Here is a 16,475-nt window from a genome sequence, read left to right on the forward strand (position 1 = left end):
TATAATAACAAATCTCCAACCAGAGGCAAAATAACTATCAAAACACCCAAAGTCTGTGGTCCTTTTGTCAAGGAAGCTGACAAAAAGGCGCTTTTCTGGTGACGCTTCAGTCAAGAAGTCTAAAGAAGTTATGGCTGCCATTCAGAAAAGTAAATGTAACCCCCTCCAACAGATCGCTGACCTTCAGAATCCCCAAGATAACAGACAGGGCCCTGATTGGTGACTTCTAAAAAAAAGGGATCCATCCAACCACCGGTGGACTAAATGTTGGAAGCAAGGTTGTGTTCTTCTAAAGGTGACTCATCCTCTCTTGGGCCAAGATGTGTATTAGTGAGTGCTACAGGTGCTGGTTTATGTGTAATTTTATCATCAGGTAAAGCTGGCTTTCTAAGCTAAGCTATGCTAACCAGTTGCTGCCTGTAGCTTTGCTGTTTTCAGATCCAACCCTGCACTGTTTTACAAACATGTCAACCTTTGCCAGCTTTAATGACCAGTTAATTATCAGTCAGACACCTTCTGTTGAATGCTCTGCACTCAGACAAAAGAAAACCTGCACCTGAAGGTGTGGATGCCCAGTCCACCTGTTTACCTGGCCCACAGTCCAGCTGTCCATACGCTCTGTGAGGATCCTGCTGTTTGCTTGTGGACCATCCATATGTCTACTGTCCGCTGAATCCACATGTCATTTGAGCAGTTTATATGCCTGTCCCTATTACATTATTCATTATTGAGGTGAGCAACTACAGCAGATCTGGGCTGACTCACTATGACTTGGCCTGTTTGTGTGTGTGTGTGCGTGCAGACCCACAGCATGACTCACTCAGTGCTTTTAGACTGATGAGGACAGCGGTCTCGGTGAGGGCAACAGAGGTTTTATACAAGAAAAATAGCCACTTAGATTAGATTACGTAATAAAAAAACATTCCTCTCCCGACTCATCCCCCCCCCGTCTCTTTCTTGTTCTCTTTCACCTTCACCCCCTTTCCCCCCTCCGCTCTCTAGTGACGCACACACACACACACATGCACACAACCTAACTCAATCACCTACAAATGGAGCTATCTTCACACCCTCAGGCAGGCACGTACACACACCTTCTCTGTCTGTTGGAGCAGACTACACACACACATAGAGCCACGCACATTTAGACTCAAACAATACCTCATCATTTCTGAGGAGGGAATAAAAGCTCAGCATAACCCTTTTTCTGTTGCAATCCTACACTCTCCTCTGTCTGCTGACTGAGCGTTATAAACCTGATATCTGTGTCCATTTGTCTTGCCTCTTCTTCATCACAGTCAGTGCGCCACAGTGTTTTTTTACCCACTCTGTGTGTGGTTGTTAAGTGTCTGTCCAATGGGTCAATTAGGCCTATGACCCACTGTACAGATTGGACCAAGAGCCAGGTCAAAACATTAAAGGACCCACATTCCTTATTATCGGGCTTGTTAAGATGTATAAAATCTTTATATAAAAAACTTGCAGACTAACTTTGGAGACTAAGTTTTATTGAGCCAATTTTAAGTTTGCACATTTTTTTTTGCTAAATCGTGCACTCATCAAATTCACAGAAATAAACCTACAATGGGTGGATTTTGACGCTTTGTTTTGCAGTGAATGCCTACTTTTAAAACACATACACACAAAAATCTATTATTCTAATCTCATATCTTAGTTACACATAAGTTACAGCTTCTCCAATCACAGTTGCAACAGTTGTCTCATATTCAGAGGCCTGAGCCTGAGTTTAACATGTGCTTATTTACACAGCAGATGGATCTTTGTGTTGAAAAACAAAGGGAGAAGAAACAGCCATGTTAAGCTGTCATGGCATCACACCGTTAAGATAACCGTATGTTTGATCCAAAGAGATGATGTGGATTGAAAATGTGCCAGGACACATATCTGAGGAAGCTAATATCTGTGTGTGTAATTACTGATAGCCCAATGATCGCCCTCTGTCTGGATAAACCTGATTAGCATCGACTAGGCTGTAAGCTGCCTTAATCCACCGTAAGCAGAGAGGGAGGGATGCAGGGAGGGATGGAGGCAGCACAAGGAGAGGGTGAGACAGAGTATAAAAAGGAGGACATAAAGCTAAAAACAAGGATGGAAAGCAAAGATGTAAAAAGACAGGGAGATAGGAGGGAGGTGAAGGAAGAGCAGTGATGGACAAACAGGAGAAACGAAGCAGCTCAGTGAGTCAGAGCAGATCACAGCCTGCAGGAACATCTCAGGAAACTGAACCTTCATTCTCAAACAACACTTTCAGCTGTCCAATTGCATCCTGTCTTCTGTGGTTTTGTTGTTGTTGTGGAACCTGCTTTGTACTCTTAAATACTTGTACTTCTGTTCTGTTTTAAAACTTTATTTAAATTTTTTTTTTTTACTCATAAGAGGCATTAGCCTGATTAGGGAGATTCAATTAAAGTGAATTTGAATTAAAATATCTTAAATGCACAACAGGAGAAAAAAAAGTCTTAGATATGAAGATGGAAAAAGGGAAATTCAATTAGGAAAAAATGAAGAAAAACAAGGGAGGGGATGTTATCAGAAAGACAGACAGAAGCCCGCCTATAGACTCGAAGAGAGATGTGTCTATGAGAGACACAGTGAATGAAATAAATGTAATTTCCATGATCAGTTTAGCTGACAGACCATTAGCATCCCCATCTCTCTTCCTCTCTCTCTCTGCCTCTTTATTGTCCCTCTGTGTGTGTTTGTGGTGTTAAGGTGTGTGAGTGTACAGTGAACATACAGAAAGCCACACAAAAGCTCACATGTACTGTATGATGTGATTCAGTAGATCTTTGTGATTTGAACCCCTCTGTGGTTCTCACATTAGGGGGAAAAAATCAATATACTCACTGCTATAAAATAACCTCTTGCTCTCTCTCTCTCTCTCTGTCTCAGATAAAACAGAGTATGTGTGAATGCCGTACCTCTCACCACCACCACAGTTACGGCACGCCGGCAGCTGAAATGGTGAAAAAAAAACAAGTGAGAAAAGTGAGAGAATCCACAGATTTCCATGTCTTTTACTGACAAAGCTTAAGTGGCCCCACTTAACTGGTCAAAAGGCCATAAATGCATTAAGAGTCATCTTTGCATTAACAAACAATCTCATGTCAAACACAACCACAGCAACAGCAATCATAAGAGTCATTTTACTGATGACAAGACTACAGCTGCTGCTGCTTCTCATTAAAATGATGCTTAGAATATGGTTAAGTAATAATAATAATAATAATAATAATAATAGTAAAAACAAATGCACAGAGTAAGAAGAAATGTGTTTTCTTCTTTAAACATTGATGTATATATACATATATATGGATTAAATTGGTATGCTCGACGCTCAAACACCTACTAAGCTGATAGAGCCAAAGGCACTCTCAGGTGAGTGGGAAAAAGCTCTTCTTACAGTTCCTAAGTCTGGATTTGCAACCAGAGGTGATTGTGTATTTGCTGCCATAGCAACTTAGCTAATACTCAGTTGAGCTACACTGTTCGATTGCTTTTAAATAAAGACATGACATCAAAATTGTGTATAAACTATCTTCCATTGTGTGATTTTTTTTTCACAAAATCAATAAAGTGAAGCCAGCCTCATTTATACACACACTTCAAATAAAACAGAAATTCAACATTTAAATAAATAAAATCAATGAATCTACAATAAAATTAAGAAATTGAAAAGTCAAAAAATTCCATTTCATTTCATTTAATTTTTTTTTAGCTCTTTGTACGATGATCCACCTGGATGTGTAAAGAGTTAAAAATACGCCTGTGGTCATTTTTCTGTTGGATGAATATCCTCAGCATTCTCCTGATTTAAACTTTTCCCTGACATTTCTCTTACTCTGTCATTAACATTTACTAAGATGAAAGAAGCTGTTTGTATAAATACTAAAACTACAAAAACAAGAACAGACCATCATCATTAGATCAATGCACCACTGAGCTTAAGCACAGCCTCATAGCGTCAATAGCTTGCTGGTTTTTTAAAACAACACCCTTCCTCATAACAGACCAAGTTTAGCTATCAGCTGATTTTCAGCTGATACTGTTAGTGATGATATTTAGTGGTGTCTGTTCTCAAATTTGCCGTAAATCATGTAACCACAAAGCAAACACTCTGTGAACCTGCAGGATTTGTGGCCCTGGAGGACATTTGTACTCTAATTTTCTGAATACATTTTAAAACCAAAAATATAAAAATTTAAAGATATGCATTACTTGTTTTAACTTAACACACTGTGCTTGTAAGTAATATATGACACTATACACTATACACTGGATGTGATTTAATGTCTGATGAATCTGTTTGGTGTCAATAATATTAATGCTGAAATCAATTCTCAATCCGTCTGTTCGATTATAGTATTTTGTGGATCAATATATCTACACCTACATAAAACAGATTAGTGACGGAGAGCAGAAAGAAGGCACAGACGTAATTAACTATATATTTCTAGAGCATGTCCAAAACACAGGGGAAAACATTACATGTGTACATTAACCAACATGCAGTACCTGCATGGAGGGTGGTCTGTTTGACAGACAGGGGGCGCTGTGGTTCCTTCACCCGCCCCATGACCTTAGCGGGAGCCATTATTCGCTTCCGGATCCAGGCTAACTCGCAGACGTTTGAGATGAATCTGTGATGTCCTAATTTATCAGCATAAATACGCGTCCCCACTAACAATATTTTCGTATTTTTTTAAATCAGGCGTATTTATAAGCGTTGTGGACTCCTGTCGTTGTTGTTGCTGTTGGTTGTTTAGTTCTCCGGCTTAGCTAAAGATGTCTGCGGAGGAAGCGGACAAAACCACCACCACTGATGCCAGCGCTGGAGATGAGGAGGAAGAATGGTTGTATGGAGGTACAAACTGCAAAACAAACAAACTAAAATAACATAATTCTTCCAGGCGGACGGAGGTGTAAGTCTGTGTGTCTGGCGCACTGATAGTAAACTGCTATCCCACAACTAGCACTGTCTGCTGCTAGGATAGCATAGGAGCGTTAGCTAGAAAGCTAAGCTAACAGTGCCCGAGTGGTTTTGCTTTTTATTAGCTTTTGCAGCAGCATGGCATGGGTTAAAGTATCTTAAAGATAGTTTTGGGACATTATACTATAATCTTCAGAGTACAACAACCGAGCTAATGATAAGTCTTCTGTACGATTAGATTATGAGCTTTGCTTCAATAATAGCAGCTAATACTACACATTGCTTATTAGTTTGATTGCTGCAAAGCAATCAAACTCTTGTTATTCTACGTCTTTATTATTAGTTTGATTGCCGTTGCTAGGCAATCAAACTCTTGTTATTCTACGTCTTTATTATTATTATTATTCTTCCGTACGTTTTTTGGCTCAGCATATCTTCAGAATGCATGGGCCGATTCAAACCATTCAAACATCAAAAGATTCAGCTCATTCAGGACATTCCCGGAAACCTTCAATAATAATTACAAATATTATAATATTAAAAATATTAAACATTTTCCACCCTCAAATTAACATTGGAGTCAATGGGAGAGCCCTTCAAACCATGCATTTTGCAAAATGCTACTGCTCCTACAAATATTAAGTTAGAGAAACCATTCGAGGCTTAAAATACTTCCAACGTCTTGGTCTTCAAAAGTTGTATTCAGAATTTGGAAGTTCAGCTCCGTCTTCAAATGATAGGGGATTAAAGATGAAGTGGTTTTTGAGGTCTCTTCTGAGTTTAACATTAGTGTGTATTGCGTGGAATGTTGGGAGCTAGAGTGGGTGAGTCATCGCTCAGAGTGCGGGAGGGAAAAAAATTAAACCAGTTTCTGCGTTTCTATCCTGCTGTCACGTCTGCACCTTTTGTCTGACAGGGATAATTTGGCCACCAGTTCGAAGGAAAAATGGTCTGGGTTCTGTTGGTGTCGGTCTTAAAACTCAACACCAAACAGTTTTGCCTGTAGATCGAGCTGTTCGGGGAGAGTGCCGGTCATTCCTCCATTAAGACATAATGTAAAACCAAAAACAGAGAAGCAGAGCTGCCATATTTTCTAACTCGCCGCCATCTCCACATCTTCGACATCCCAGACATAAAAATCGTACCAGTTGTAGAGCAACTTCTTGGGATTCTGACGGTGTTCTTATTTTTCGTCTAAAGTCTTCGGTTTGGAGAATATGAGACGTTGTTCGGAGGGTGGTTTTACATAGCAAATGCATTAGGAGGGGGAAAGAGAGCTGCAGTTAGGGGCAGCTGATAAACATTCCGGTTGCCATGGATGCAGGCAGGCAGGCAGGCAGGCAGGGCTGTTACCATGGTGACATGCTGACACACTAGAAGCATACAAAGCGGCCATATTTGTAGTCTTTATCAGACTTTAAGCATTATATCTGTCATATTGATCATCCTTCAGCTGTATACTACTTTTCCACATTCAAATCACACAGCCTGAGCTTCTTATAGTCTTATGGTATTATTCCACCCTCAGACCTTTCATATGGTATATTCACAGGCTATTCTTTAAGGTTGTGACTTCATACTGTTCTTGTCTTCAGCTGTTTCTCTTTCATATCTTCATAATATTAAAACATTTTCTACTTTTCCAGATAAGAGCTTCATCTTTCTAAATTCTTAACTGTGTTTCAGCAAATTAAGTTCAGATTGCAGATTCTCCAGCAATTCAGAGCAATCGTTCACATCAGCATTCAAAGCAATGCTTCAGCTGCGGCAATCAAACTTGCATTTTCTTCAGGAAATGCTTTTCTAGTTAGTTTGATTGCCATGGCAATCAAACTCTTGTTCTTCTACGTCTTTATTATTATTATTATTCTTCCGTACGTTTTTTGGCTCAGCATATCTTCAGAATGCATGGGCCGATTCAAACCATTCAAACATCAAAAGATTCAGCTCATTAAGGACATTCCCGGAAACCTTCAATAATAATTACAAATATTATAATATTAAAAATATTAAACATTTTCCACCCTCAAATTAACATTGGAGTCAATGGGAGAGCCCTTCAAACCATGCATTTTGCAAAATGCTACTGCTCCTACAAATATTAAGTTAGAGAAACCATTCGAGGCTTAAAATACTTCCAACGTCTTGGTCTTCAAAAGTTGTATTCAGAATTTGGAAGTTCAGCTCCGTCTTCAAATGATAGGGGATTAAAGATGAAGTGGTTTTTGAGGTCTCTTCTGAGTTTAACATTAGTGTGTATTGCGTGGAATGTTGGGAGCTAGAGTGGGTGAGTCATCGCTCAGAGTGCGGGAGGGAAAAAAATTAAACCAGTTTCTGCGTTTCTATCCTGCTGTCACGTCTGCACCTTTTGTCTGACAGGGATAATTTGGCCACCAGTTCGAAGGAAAAATGGTCTGGGTTCTGTTGGTGTCGGTCTTAAAACTCAACACCAAACAGTTTTGCCTGTAGATCGAGCTGTTCGGGGAGAGTGCCGGTCATTCCTCCATTAAGACATAATGTAAAACCAAAAACAGAGAAGCAGAGCTGCCATATTTTCTAACTCGCCGCCATCTCCACATCTTCGACATCCCAGACATAAAAATCGTACCAGTTGTAGAGCAACTTCTTGGGATTCTGACGGTGTTCTTATTTTTCGTCTAAAGTCTTCGGTTTGGAGAATATGAGACGTTGTTCGGAGGGTGGTTTTACATAGGAAATGCATTAGGAGGGGGAAAGAGAGCTGCAGTTAGGGGCAGCTCATAAACATTCCGGTTGCCATGGATGCAGGCAGGCAGGCAGGCAGGCAGGGCTGTTACCATGGTGACATGCTGACACACTAGAAGCATACAAAGCGGCCATATTTGTAGTCTTTATCAGACTTTAAGCATTATATCTGTCATATTGATCATCCTTCAGCTGTATACTACTTTTCCACATTCAAATCACACAGCCTGAGCTTCTTATAGTCTTATGGTATTATTCCACCCTCAGACCTTTCATATGGTATATTCACAGGCTATTCTTTAAGGTTGTGACTTCATACTGTTCTTGTCTTCAGCTGTTTCTCTTTCATATCTTCATAATATTAAAACATTTTCTACTTTTCCAGATAAGAGCTTCATCTTTCTAAATTCTTAACTGTGTTTCAGCAAATTAAGTTCAGATTGCAGATTCTCCAGCAATTCAGAGCAATCGTTCACATCAGCGTTCAAAGCAATGCTTCAGCTGCGGCAATCAAACTTGCATTTTCTTCAGGAAATGCTTTTCTAGTTCTTATTATTATTCTTCCGTACGTTTTTTGGCTCAGCATATCTTCAGAATGCATGGGCCGATTCAAACCATTCAAACATCAAAAGATTCAGCTCATGCAGGACATTCCCGGAAACCTTCAATAATAATTACAAATATTATAATATTAAAAATATTAAACATTTTCCACCCTCAAATTAACATTGGAGTCAATGGGAGAGCCCTTCAAACCATGCATTTTGCAAAATGCTACTGCTCCTACAAATATTAAGTTAGAGAAACCATTCGAGGCTTAAAATACTTCCAACGTCTTGGTCTTCAAAAGTTGTATTCAGAATTTGGAAGTTCAGCTCCGTCTTCAAATGCCAGGGGATTAAAGATGAAGTGGTTTTTGAGGTCTCTTCTGAGTTTAACATTAGTGTGTATTGCGTGGAATGTTGGGAGCTAGAGTGGGTGAGTCATCGCTCAGAGTGCGGGAGGGAAAAAAATTAAACCAGTTTCTGCGTTTCTATCCTGCTGTCACGTCTGCACCTTTTGTCTGACAGGGATAATTTGGCCACCAGTTCGAAGGAAAAATGGTCTGGGTTCTGTTGGTGTTGGTCTTAAAACTCAACACCAAACAGTTTTGCCTGTAGATCGAGCTGTTCGGGGAGAGTGCCGGTCATTCCTCCATTAAGACATAATGTAAAACCAAAAACAGAGAAGCAGAGCTGCCATATTTTCTAACTCGCCGCCATCTCCACATCTTCGACATCCCAGACATAAAAATCGTACCAGTTGTAGAGCAACTTCTTGGGATTCTGACGGTGTTCTTATTTTTTGTCTAAAGTCTTCGGTTTGGAGAATATGAGACGTTGTTCGGAGGGTGGTTTTACATAGGAAATGCATTAGGAGGGGGAAAGAGAGCTGCAGTTAGGGGCAGCTGATAAACATTCCGGTTGCCATGGATGCAGGCAGGCAGGCAGGCAGGCAGGGCCGTTACCATGGTGACAGACTGACTCACTAGAAGCATACAAAGCAGCCATATTTGTAGTCTTTATCAGACTTTAAGCATTATATCTGTCACATTGATCATCCTTCAGCTGTATACTACTTTTCCACATTCAAATCACACAGCCTGAGCTTCTTATAGTCTTATGGTATTATTCCACCCTCAGACCTTTCATATGGTATATTCACAGAATATTCTTTAAGGTTGTGACTTCATACTGTTCTTGTCTTCAGCTGTTTCTCTTTCATATCTTCATAATATTAAAACATTTTCTACTTTTCCAGATAAGAGCTTCATCTTTCTAAATTCTTAACTGTGTTTCAGCAAATTAAGTTCAGATTGCAGATTCTCCAGCAATTCAGAGCAATCGTTCACATCAGCGTTCAAAGCAATGCTTCAGCTGCGGCAATCAAACTTGCATTTTCTTCAGGAAATGCTTTTCTAGTTATCTAATTGGGTTTTACTTCTGTTTCAGACGAATCGGAAAGCAAAGACGAGGACGAAGAGGCCAAATTAAATGCTGCCGTCAGGTACTTGCATCTGACATCCCACCTGACCCGCACAAACAACTTTAACCTGTAATACACGAAAAAAACGTGACAGAAAACACCTGCTCGAGGAGCAGCATGCGTTCAGTGAAGGAAAAACACCTTTTAACATACACATCAACACGTGATCTATCACAGCATTTGTATATAGAGTTAGTTAAGACGATGTTTTCTACACCCTGAAACATACATTTAGTTTTGTAGTTAATTTTATTGAGTTATGTCTGTACAAATGCATAAAAACATTAGACACCTGTCAGGCCTGAGCACACCTGCATCGTGTAATCAGAAAAGTGAGGCAACATGTTTTTCGTGGTAAAAGAGTGATCTGTGGCACATAGCAAATACATAACTTAACTTTATCCTAAAGAATATCTTGAATTGAAACTCATATACTATTAACTGCTGACAAACACATGGTCACATGGACCTTTGGAAGATCGGTCTGACTTAATCTCTATTTTGTAATATGTTTTGTGTTATCTGCAGTGCACCTGCTAATGCTTCAACAGATGATGTGGCTGCTGCACACGCTACAGGAAATGGAGTTGCCTCTGAGGTAGGTAGCTGACTTGAACACAGTCCTGCTATATCTTTGGCCCTTTTTTGAAATGTGTAACATTTCTTCTGCACTTTAAGGCTACAGGTGAGGCTGCAGGCGAGGATGTAGATAGTGACAGTGACAGTGATGATGACGACGATGATGTCCGTGTCACCATTGGTGACATAAAACCTGGAGCACCACAGTACACGTAGGTTTAAGATTTTGTGTAGTTCCTCAGATTTTGTGATGATTTGGTAAAACTTTGATACTTGGGTGGTCTAATATAGTTGATCTTGGATTTTTCTGTGTTTTGTTTCCTTTTAGAACTTATGGAGTTCAACCTGTCAACCTCAACATAAAAACATCTGGCTCCAGACCGTATGGACAAGGTGTCACTCACTACTACTGTTGACATTCGCTGTATTTGTTTTCATACCTTTGAAATTTGTGTTCACTGACACGTGTGGTTTTGTTTATTTAAAGTGACCACAAAGCTAAAGGGGGTGGATCTCGATGCACCTGGGAACATTAATGGTGTTCCGGTGTTGGAGGTGGACATGGAGTCCTTTGAAGAAAAACCCTGGAGGAAGCCAGGTGTGTATGTTTCTGTATATGAGACAAAAAATGTTATTGTTCTTTTAGGCACTACAGTTGTAGGTTTTTGTGGGGTGTTATTGTAATCGGTCGGTGGCAAAGGGAGGCCCTAAATTGGGCCCTCTATCAAAAATGCCAAAGCCCATAATACAAAACATTTTATCAATATAAGCTGATGTAGGCCTGTTTGTACTCACCAGTATATCAAATATGCCTGCAAATACAAGGGGTGGGATGGTTCAGGAAAAGAATCAGAACGTGTTTCGGTTCCGGGAGAGTGTTCTGTTCGGTTCTGGACCTGTTCTATAGGAAAGGTTTTCTTAAATGGCTTCTGTTATGATCTGGTGCTATATAGAAATTAAAAAGAAATTAAATTGACTTGACCTGATATAATGATAGGGGAAACACTGAACTGATTCTTTAATATGGTAAAAATTGGATAATTAGGATATATTTTGTGCTTATAGTAGAAAAATCCTCAACAATGTGAACCGAACTGAAAACTGTGACCTGTATGTTGTGGCCAATAATTAGACTGATTTGTTGACTCCTGCACTATATTTTAAAATTTGTGTGTTTCCCTGCATGTAGGAGCGGATCTGTCAGACTACTTCAACTATGGCTTCAATGAAGACACATGGAAGGCTTACTGTGAGAAACAGAAGAGGCTGCGTATGGGCCTGGAGGTCTCGACAGTTGGCTCTGTGACAAGCAAGATAACTGTAGGAGACCTCTGCTTACTATTTTGTTTCTTTCATCACAAGTAGAGTTTTCCACATTCCTGAGTGTTATTACATAAAAGAGGGGAAGCCAGTTTATCAATCCTGCTTAATTGTATCGCTGCCATTTAATGATTTATTTAGTTAATGGGTACACTCCTTTTTATTTCACTAATCAGCATTAAAATAAACACTCACTACTTCTTCTGTGAACATCCCTTCAGAAAGATATTAATTTTTTTTATTCTCTTTCCAAGGTTCAGCAGGGCCGGACAGGTAATGAAAAGGACCTGTCCAGTTTGGCGGTTCACACGTCCAAGTCAGACTTCACATCTCCTGTCAGCCTCTACAAATCTGTCGTCAGTCAGGTCACCAGGTAACACTTCAGCATACATCGTCACCTATTATTAGTCTCAAGAGAAAAACACGCTAGCATTTGTATTGGTATTATAGCTCACAATAAGATTGAGAAGCCAGTGATATGATGGGAAATGGGAGGCTATAAGAAAAGACTTCTTAGAGAAACACATTTAGGGTTAAAATTAACATTATCAGACACTAGTCTAGATTCGAAAGGATGCACATCCCCGTGTTCAGGAGCGTGTCTCAGGTTAAAATGGGTCTCCTGCCTAAGGGCTGTATGTGTGTGTGTTTATGTGTGTTAGGGCCGATGTTACTCTCATCACCCCTGTCCTTTGTTTCAAAATAGTAGGATCTCTCCCCCTCAGTGGACTGGCCCGCCTGCTCAGGACTTGTCTTATTATACGTAAGTGGGCATGGCCTTGTCCCTACAAGGTTAAACGGGCCTGGTGGGAAATGTTGAAAAAAAAATACAGTCTTATGATTGCCTGCCGTCTTTCTTGTCCGTAATACATGGTCATAGCAAAAAATCCTGGTGGTTCTTTCCAGGCCTCACAGACATGTTGTTTGATGCCTATGTTTCTGCCCACATTTCTGTCTTCTTGTGTGGATAATTTTAATGTGTTGTATTATTTTAAAAGAATGTTCCTAAAACCGCTAGAAGGTAATGGTGAGTTATGTCAAAATGTACTGGACTGTACTTTACAATATCAACTCAGGTTCGGACAGGCTGTGCTTTGGTTGGATATTCAAAGGTGAAATTAACTAAATGTTTCAGGCAACAGTGATTGATGTGACAGCTTTTCTCTATTTTTCAGGCTTTTGCTTTCTTTAGGGGGGAACCTGTTTTTGTCTGTTCAGTCTTATTTACAGAGAGATAAATAATCCTGGCTGCTGTTTTGGTTTATATTGTCTTACTGCAGATATACTTGTTATCTGTGTACAGGCAGGTCTGGAAAGTCACGTTCATGATTAATGGAACGGTGAATGTTTTTTTTTGCATTTGGCCATTGAATTTTAACAGAAAGACTCAGAAGGCTTTCTGCTTCAATTCAATTTTTTTTCCACCAAAAGTGTGACAATTATCAGGATTAAGGAATGATCACCATTTGTATACACACACTGAAATGTATAGATCTATACTCTCTGCTCAGATTCAGTCAAATGCTCCAAAACATATAGAGTGCTATGGCAGGTACCCAAGAGTTTTTCAAGGCAGAGACCTGGGATTTTCTTGACTGGCTGAAAGTCAGTCACCTGATCTTAACCAAGGAGAGGATGCTTTTACTGAAGCAGCAGCTGAAGGCAGTAGAGGTCTAGCACCTAACATCTCAAATAGAAACGCAGTCATTGACTGCAAAAGATTTTCATATAAGGCAGTCCTTATATTATGTTTTAATTATGTCATAATATTATATGGACCACCATTTGTGTATAGAAATGGCCATAATTCCTGAATGGTTAATGCCACATGTTTGTCAAACCGCTTCAGTCACAGCAGAAAGTCTTGACTTTCTTTTCACCTGGAGCATTTCATTTCAAAGTCATTGTGTGAAAACATATCACTGTTCCAATATTTATGAACCTCGCTGTATCTGTGCGGTCTGTGGTCTGGACTAAAATCAGCTTAAATCCAAGTTTTAAACAAAAAGGAACCAAGGAACCATTCAAAAATTGAAATTATTCATCAATTATTAAGTATGAACCCCCCAAAAATGTAGCTACACTAATGATGTATTGGGGAACTTGTTGAACTGTAGCTATTGAATTGATTTGACAGGCATTTGTACTGATAATTAATAAGTTTGCTCATTGTATGTGTATGTGGTGTCAGCATTTGTCATTTGTTTGATGTTCTTGTCAGTACCTTCATGTCTTTCATTTTTTTTATTCCTTTATTTTTAGGAAGCCAAGTGGTACCATTGATGTGATTGGCGGACAGACAGCCACCATCAGCAGGGTTGAAGGGCGACGCAGACACAATCTAGATGGCAACAATATCCAAGTACAAGAAGCAGCAGGATCAGTAACTTTGATTTAGGAAAAATATGTTTTTTGTAAATGTTTTCATGCATGTGCACTATGTTTTTGTGCAGGTTATCTCCGACCATTCAACCTCAGAGGCTGAGCCAACACCAGCTAAGATTCCGACCTTCTTTCCTCCTGGTCCACTTCCTCCGAACATACCACCACCCCCATTTCTCCCTCCACCACCGACTGTCAGCACAGCACCCCCACTCATACCCCCACCCAGTATGTGCTCTTACTTTGTAATTGCACAAATCTGCTTCATTTTCAGTGTGTTAACTCTTTCTCCATTTTTGTAGGGTTACCCATTACTGTCCCTCCTCCTGGTTTTCCTCCTCCTACTAGTGGGCCTCCTCCTGCTATCATACCCCCTATGGACAGGTAACACATATAAGCACACCTGTATGCGCACTTAAACACAGTAGCTGAAAAATTAAACATTTACTGCATTACTTGTAGTAATTAACAACTAGTTGAATATTAGAGAGTACAAGCAAATAAAAAATAAAAAGTACAGAGTCTGCTAAGGAAGTGTTTTTTTGCTGCTAGCATCGTTCACTGCTGCCTTTTCCCTGCTTAGTGTTAGAACTTGTTGTCATGGTTATGATGGAAGTAACATAGACACACACACACATACAGCAACAATTCCCATAACATGGATTCTGTCCTCTTTCCACAGTGGTCACCCTGGAGGTTATGATGGACGCTCAGTCCCTCCATACCCATTTCCTCAAGGTTGAACTCTGACTTCAGTAACACAGAAAAACTTGCATAACTAACAAATATCTATTATAACATGTTTTGCCATGTAACACTTCTGTATCTTGCCAGGTGCTTACCCTCCACCCATGGCTGGTGGTGTGCCTCCTCCTTGGCCCCCAATGATGGACAACTCCAAACCCTGGGACTACTATCCACGTCGTGACGACAAGCGAGACAAGGACAGAGAAAGACCCAGAGAGAGGACACATGAGCGGGAGAGAGAGAGGGAGCACAGCCCGTCAGCTATGAGCTACACCAGGTGACAAAAAGCACACTCTGACACATACTTGTTATGGTATATAACCTTTAGATGATATATGTATATTGTCTAAAGGTTTATTCACCTACAGTTAGACGCTGAAGTTTGTTGTTATTATTGATTATTGAAGTTTAGCATATTTCATCTTCAACCAGAGAGTTGCTTGTTTGGTATGCGTGCAGTGAAACAAAAATAGCTGTTTTTCTGCTGCCACAGTGATGAGGAGCGGTATCGTTATCGTGAGTATCAGGAGCGTGGTTATGGAGAACGCCATCGTGACCGGTCAAGCAGAGAGAAAGAGGAAAGACACAGAGAGAGGAGGCACAGAGAGAAAGAAGAGGGACGCCACAAGTCTTCTCGCAGGTAAATAAACACTCAGACTTTTTGTATGAGAATATCCATTAACCCAAAGCATTTCCTTTTCCCTGCGCCTAATTGAAATATGTTTGTTCACTGGCTCTGTTCACCGCTTTGTTGAGGTCGGTAATTGCATGTGTATTGTATGAGAATAAAAAGATGCACAGCGGCTGCATTGAAAAGTTTATTCCACTTTTGTCCTTTTTAAATTTGCTATCATGCTTCTTCGTCACTTTGTTCCTGCTCCATTTCCTGTCCTCTATTCTTCTGTCCTTATTGATCTCCACAACTTTTTTTTTATCCATCTCCTCTTTCTCACCTTCAATCACATCAACTTCTTTTGTCTTCACGTCTGGCCTGTACTTCCTGTGCTGATCTCCTTACTCACTTGCTGCTGCCATTATCACACTCTCCTCTTTCTCCTTTCATTAGCAGCAGTAGCAGAAGGAGGCATGACAGCGAGGAGGGTGACAGCCACCGGAGGCACAAACACAAGAAGAGCAAGAGAAGCAAAGAGGGCAAAGAGGCCAGTGAGGAGATTGGAGGAGACCAAGAGAACCAGGAGGCCATAGAGTAATGCTGACCGCCTTCTCTTTTTTCCTCTCTCTCCATTTGTCTCCATACTGACCAGAAAAGGAGAAAAATGAGCAAGAGACCAGCAAAATCCATAAAGTCACAGAGTGATCGATGCTCCCTCTCCATTAGTCTCCATTTTCCTCCATCCAGCTGTCAATCATTCTTACCACCATCACATCAGGGTGGACGGGGTTGGAGGAGGAGGAAAAGGTAGAGGAGGTGAAGGAGGGCTGGTCTGTCTCCAACCACCTCTTCTTCTTACACCCAGCTGTTCTCTCAGAGCACTGCTGTAACCATTAGATGATGATCAGAGATTTCACTATGATCGAGGACGATCAGTTGAATCAGCTCTTTTTTTGTTATTTGTTTGTTGTCCTTTTGTTCTTGTCCTGAATGAAGACATCTGTAGAAAGCTGTCAGTTGAGTTCAATTAAACAAAACACTTTTGATAAAATGTCTTTTTGTGACCTTTATTATAACATTTATTTATTGAATGTGTTTTTAAGTCTTAGTGTGATATTAAGTGTGAAAGTTTGA

The 16,475-nt window shown here is 40.2% G+C and overlaps 1 protein-coding gene across 5 annotated transcripts; it reads left to right on the top strand.

Annotated features, from left to right (window-relative positions):
- The first annotated feature begins 4,606 nt into the window (after positions 1-4,606).
- On the top strand, positions 4,607-16,392 carry fip1l1b (FIP1 like 1b (S. cerevisiae)). 5 transcript variants are annotated; one of them, XM_028415658.1, is made up of 16 exons: positions 4,607-4,885; positions 9,667-9,721; positions 10,229-10,298; positions 10,379-10,491; positions 10,608-10,672; positions 10,767-10,877; positions 11,469-11,599; positions 11,854-11,972; positions 12,306-12,362; positions 13,862-13,961; positions 14,053-14,209; positions 14,284-14,365; positions 14,664-14,719; positions 14,816-15,005; positions 15,222-15,368; positions 15,795-16,392. In XM_028415658.1, exons 1-16 carry the CDS (start codon positions 4,807-4,809, stop codon positions 15,937-15,939), a joined length of 1,677 nt encoding a protein of 558 aa, XP_028271459.1. In that variant the 5' UTR covers positions 4,607-4,806; the 3' UTR covers positions 15,940-16,392. The 5 variants fall into 5 exon arrangements, with proteins under 5 accessions (XP_028271459.1, XP_028271477.1, XP_028271467.1 ...); XM_028415676.1 differs by having other exon boundaries at positions 15,798-16,392; XM_028415666.1 differs by having other exon boundaries at positions 12,309-12,362.
- The last annotated feature ends 83 nt before the right edge of the window (positions 16,393-16,475 follow it).

This window comes from Parambassis ranga, chromosome 1 (assembly GCF_900634625.1).
Source record: "Parambassis ranga chromosome 1, fParRan2.1, whole genome shotgun sequence".
In the NCBI taxonomy this organism is placed as follows: Eukaryota; Metazoa; Chordata; class Actinopteri; family Ambassidae; genus Parambassis; species Parambassis ranga.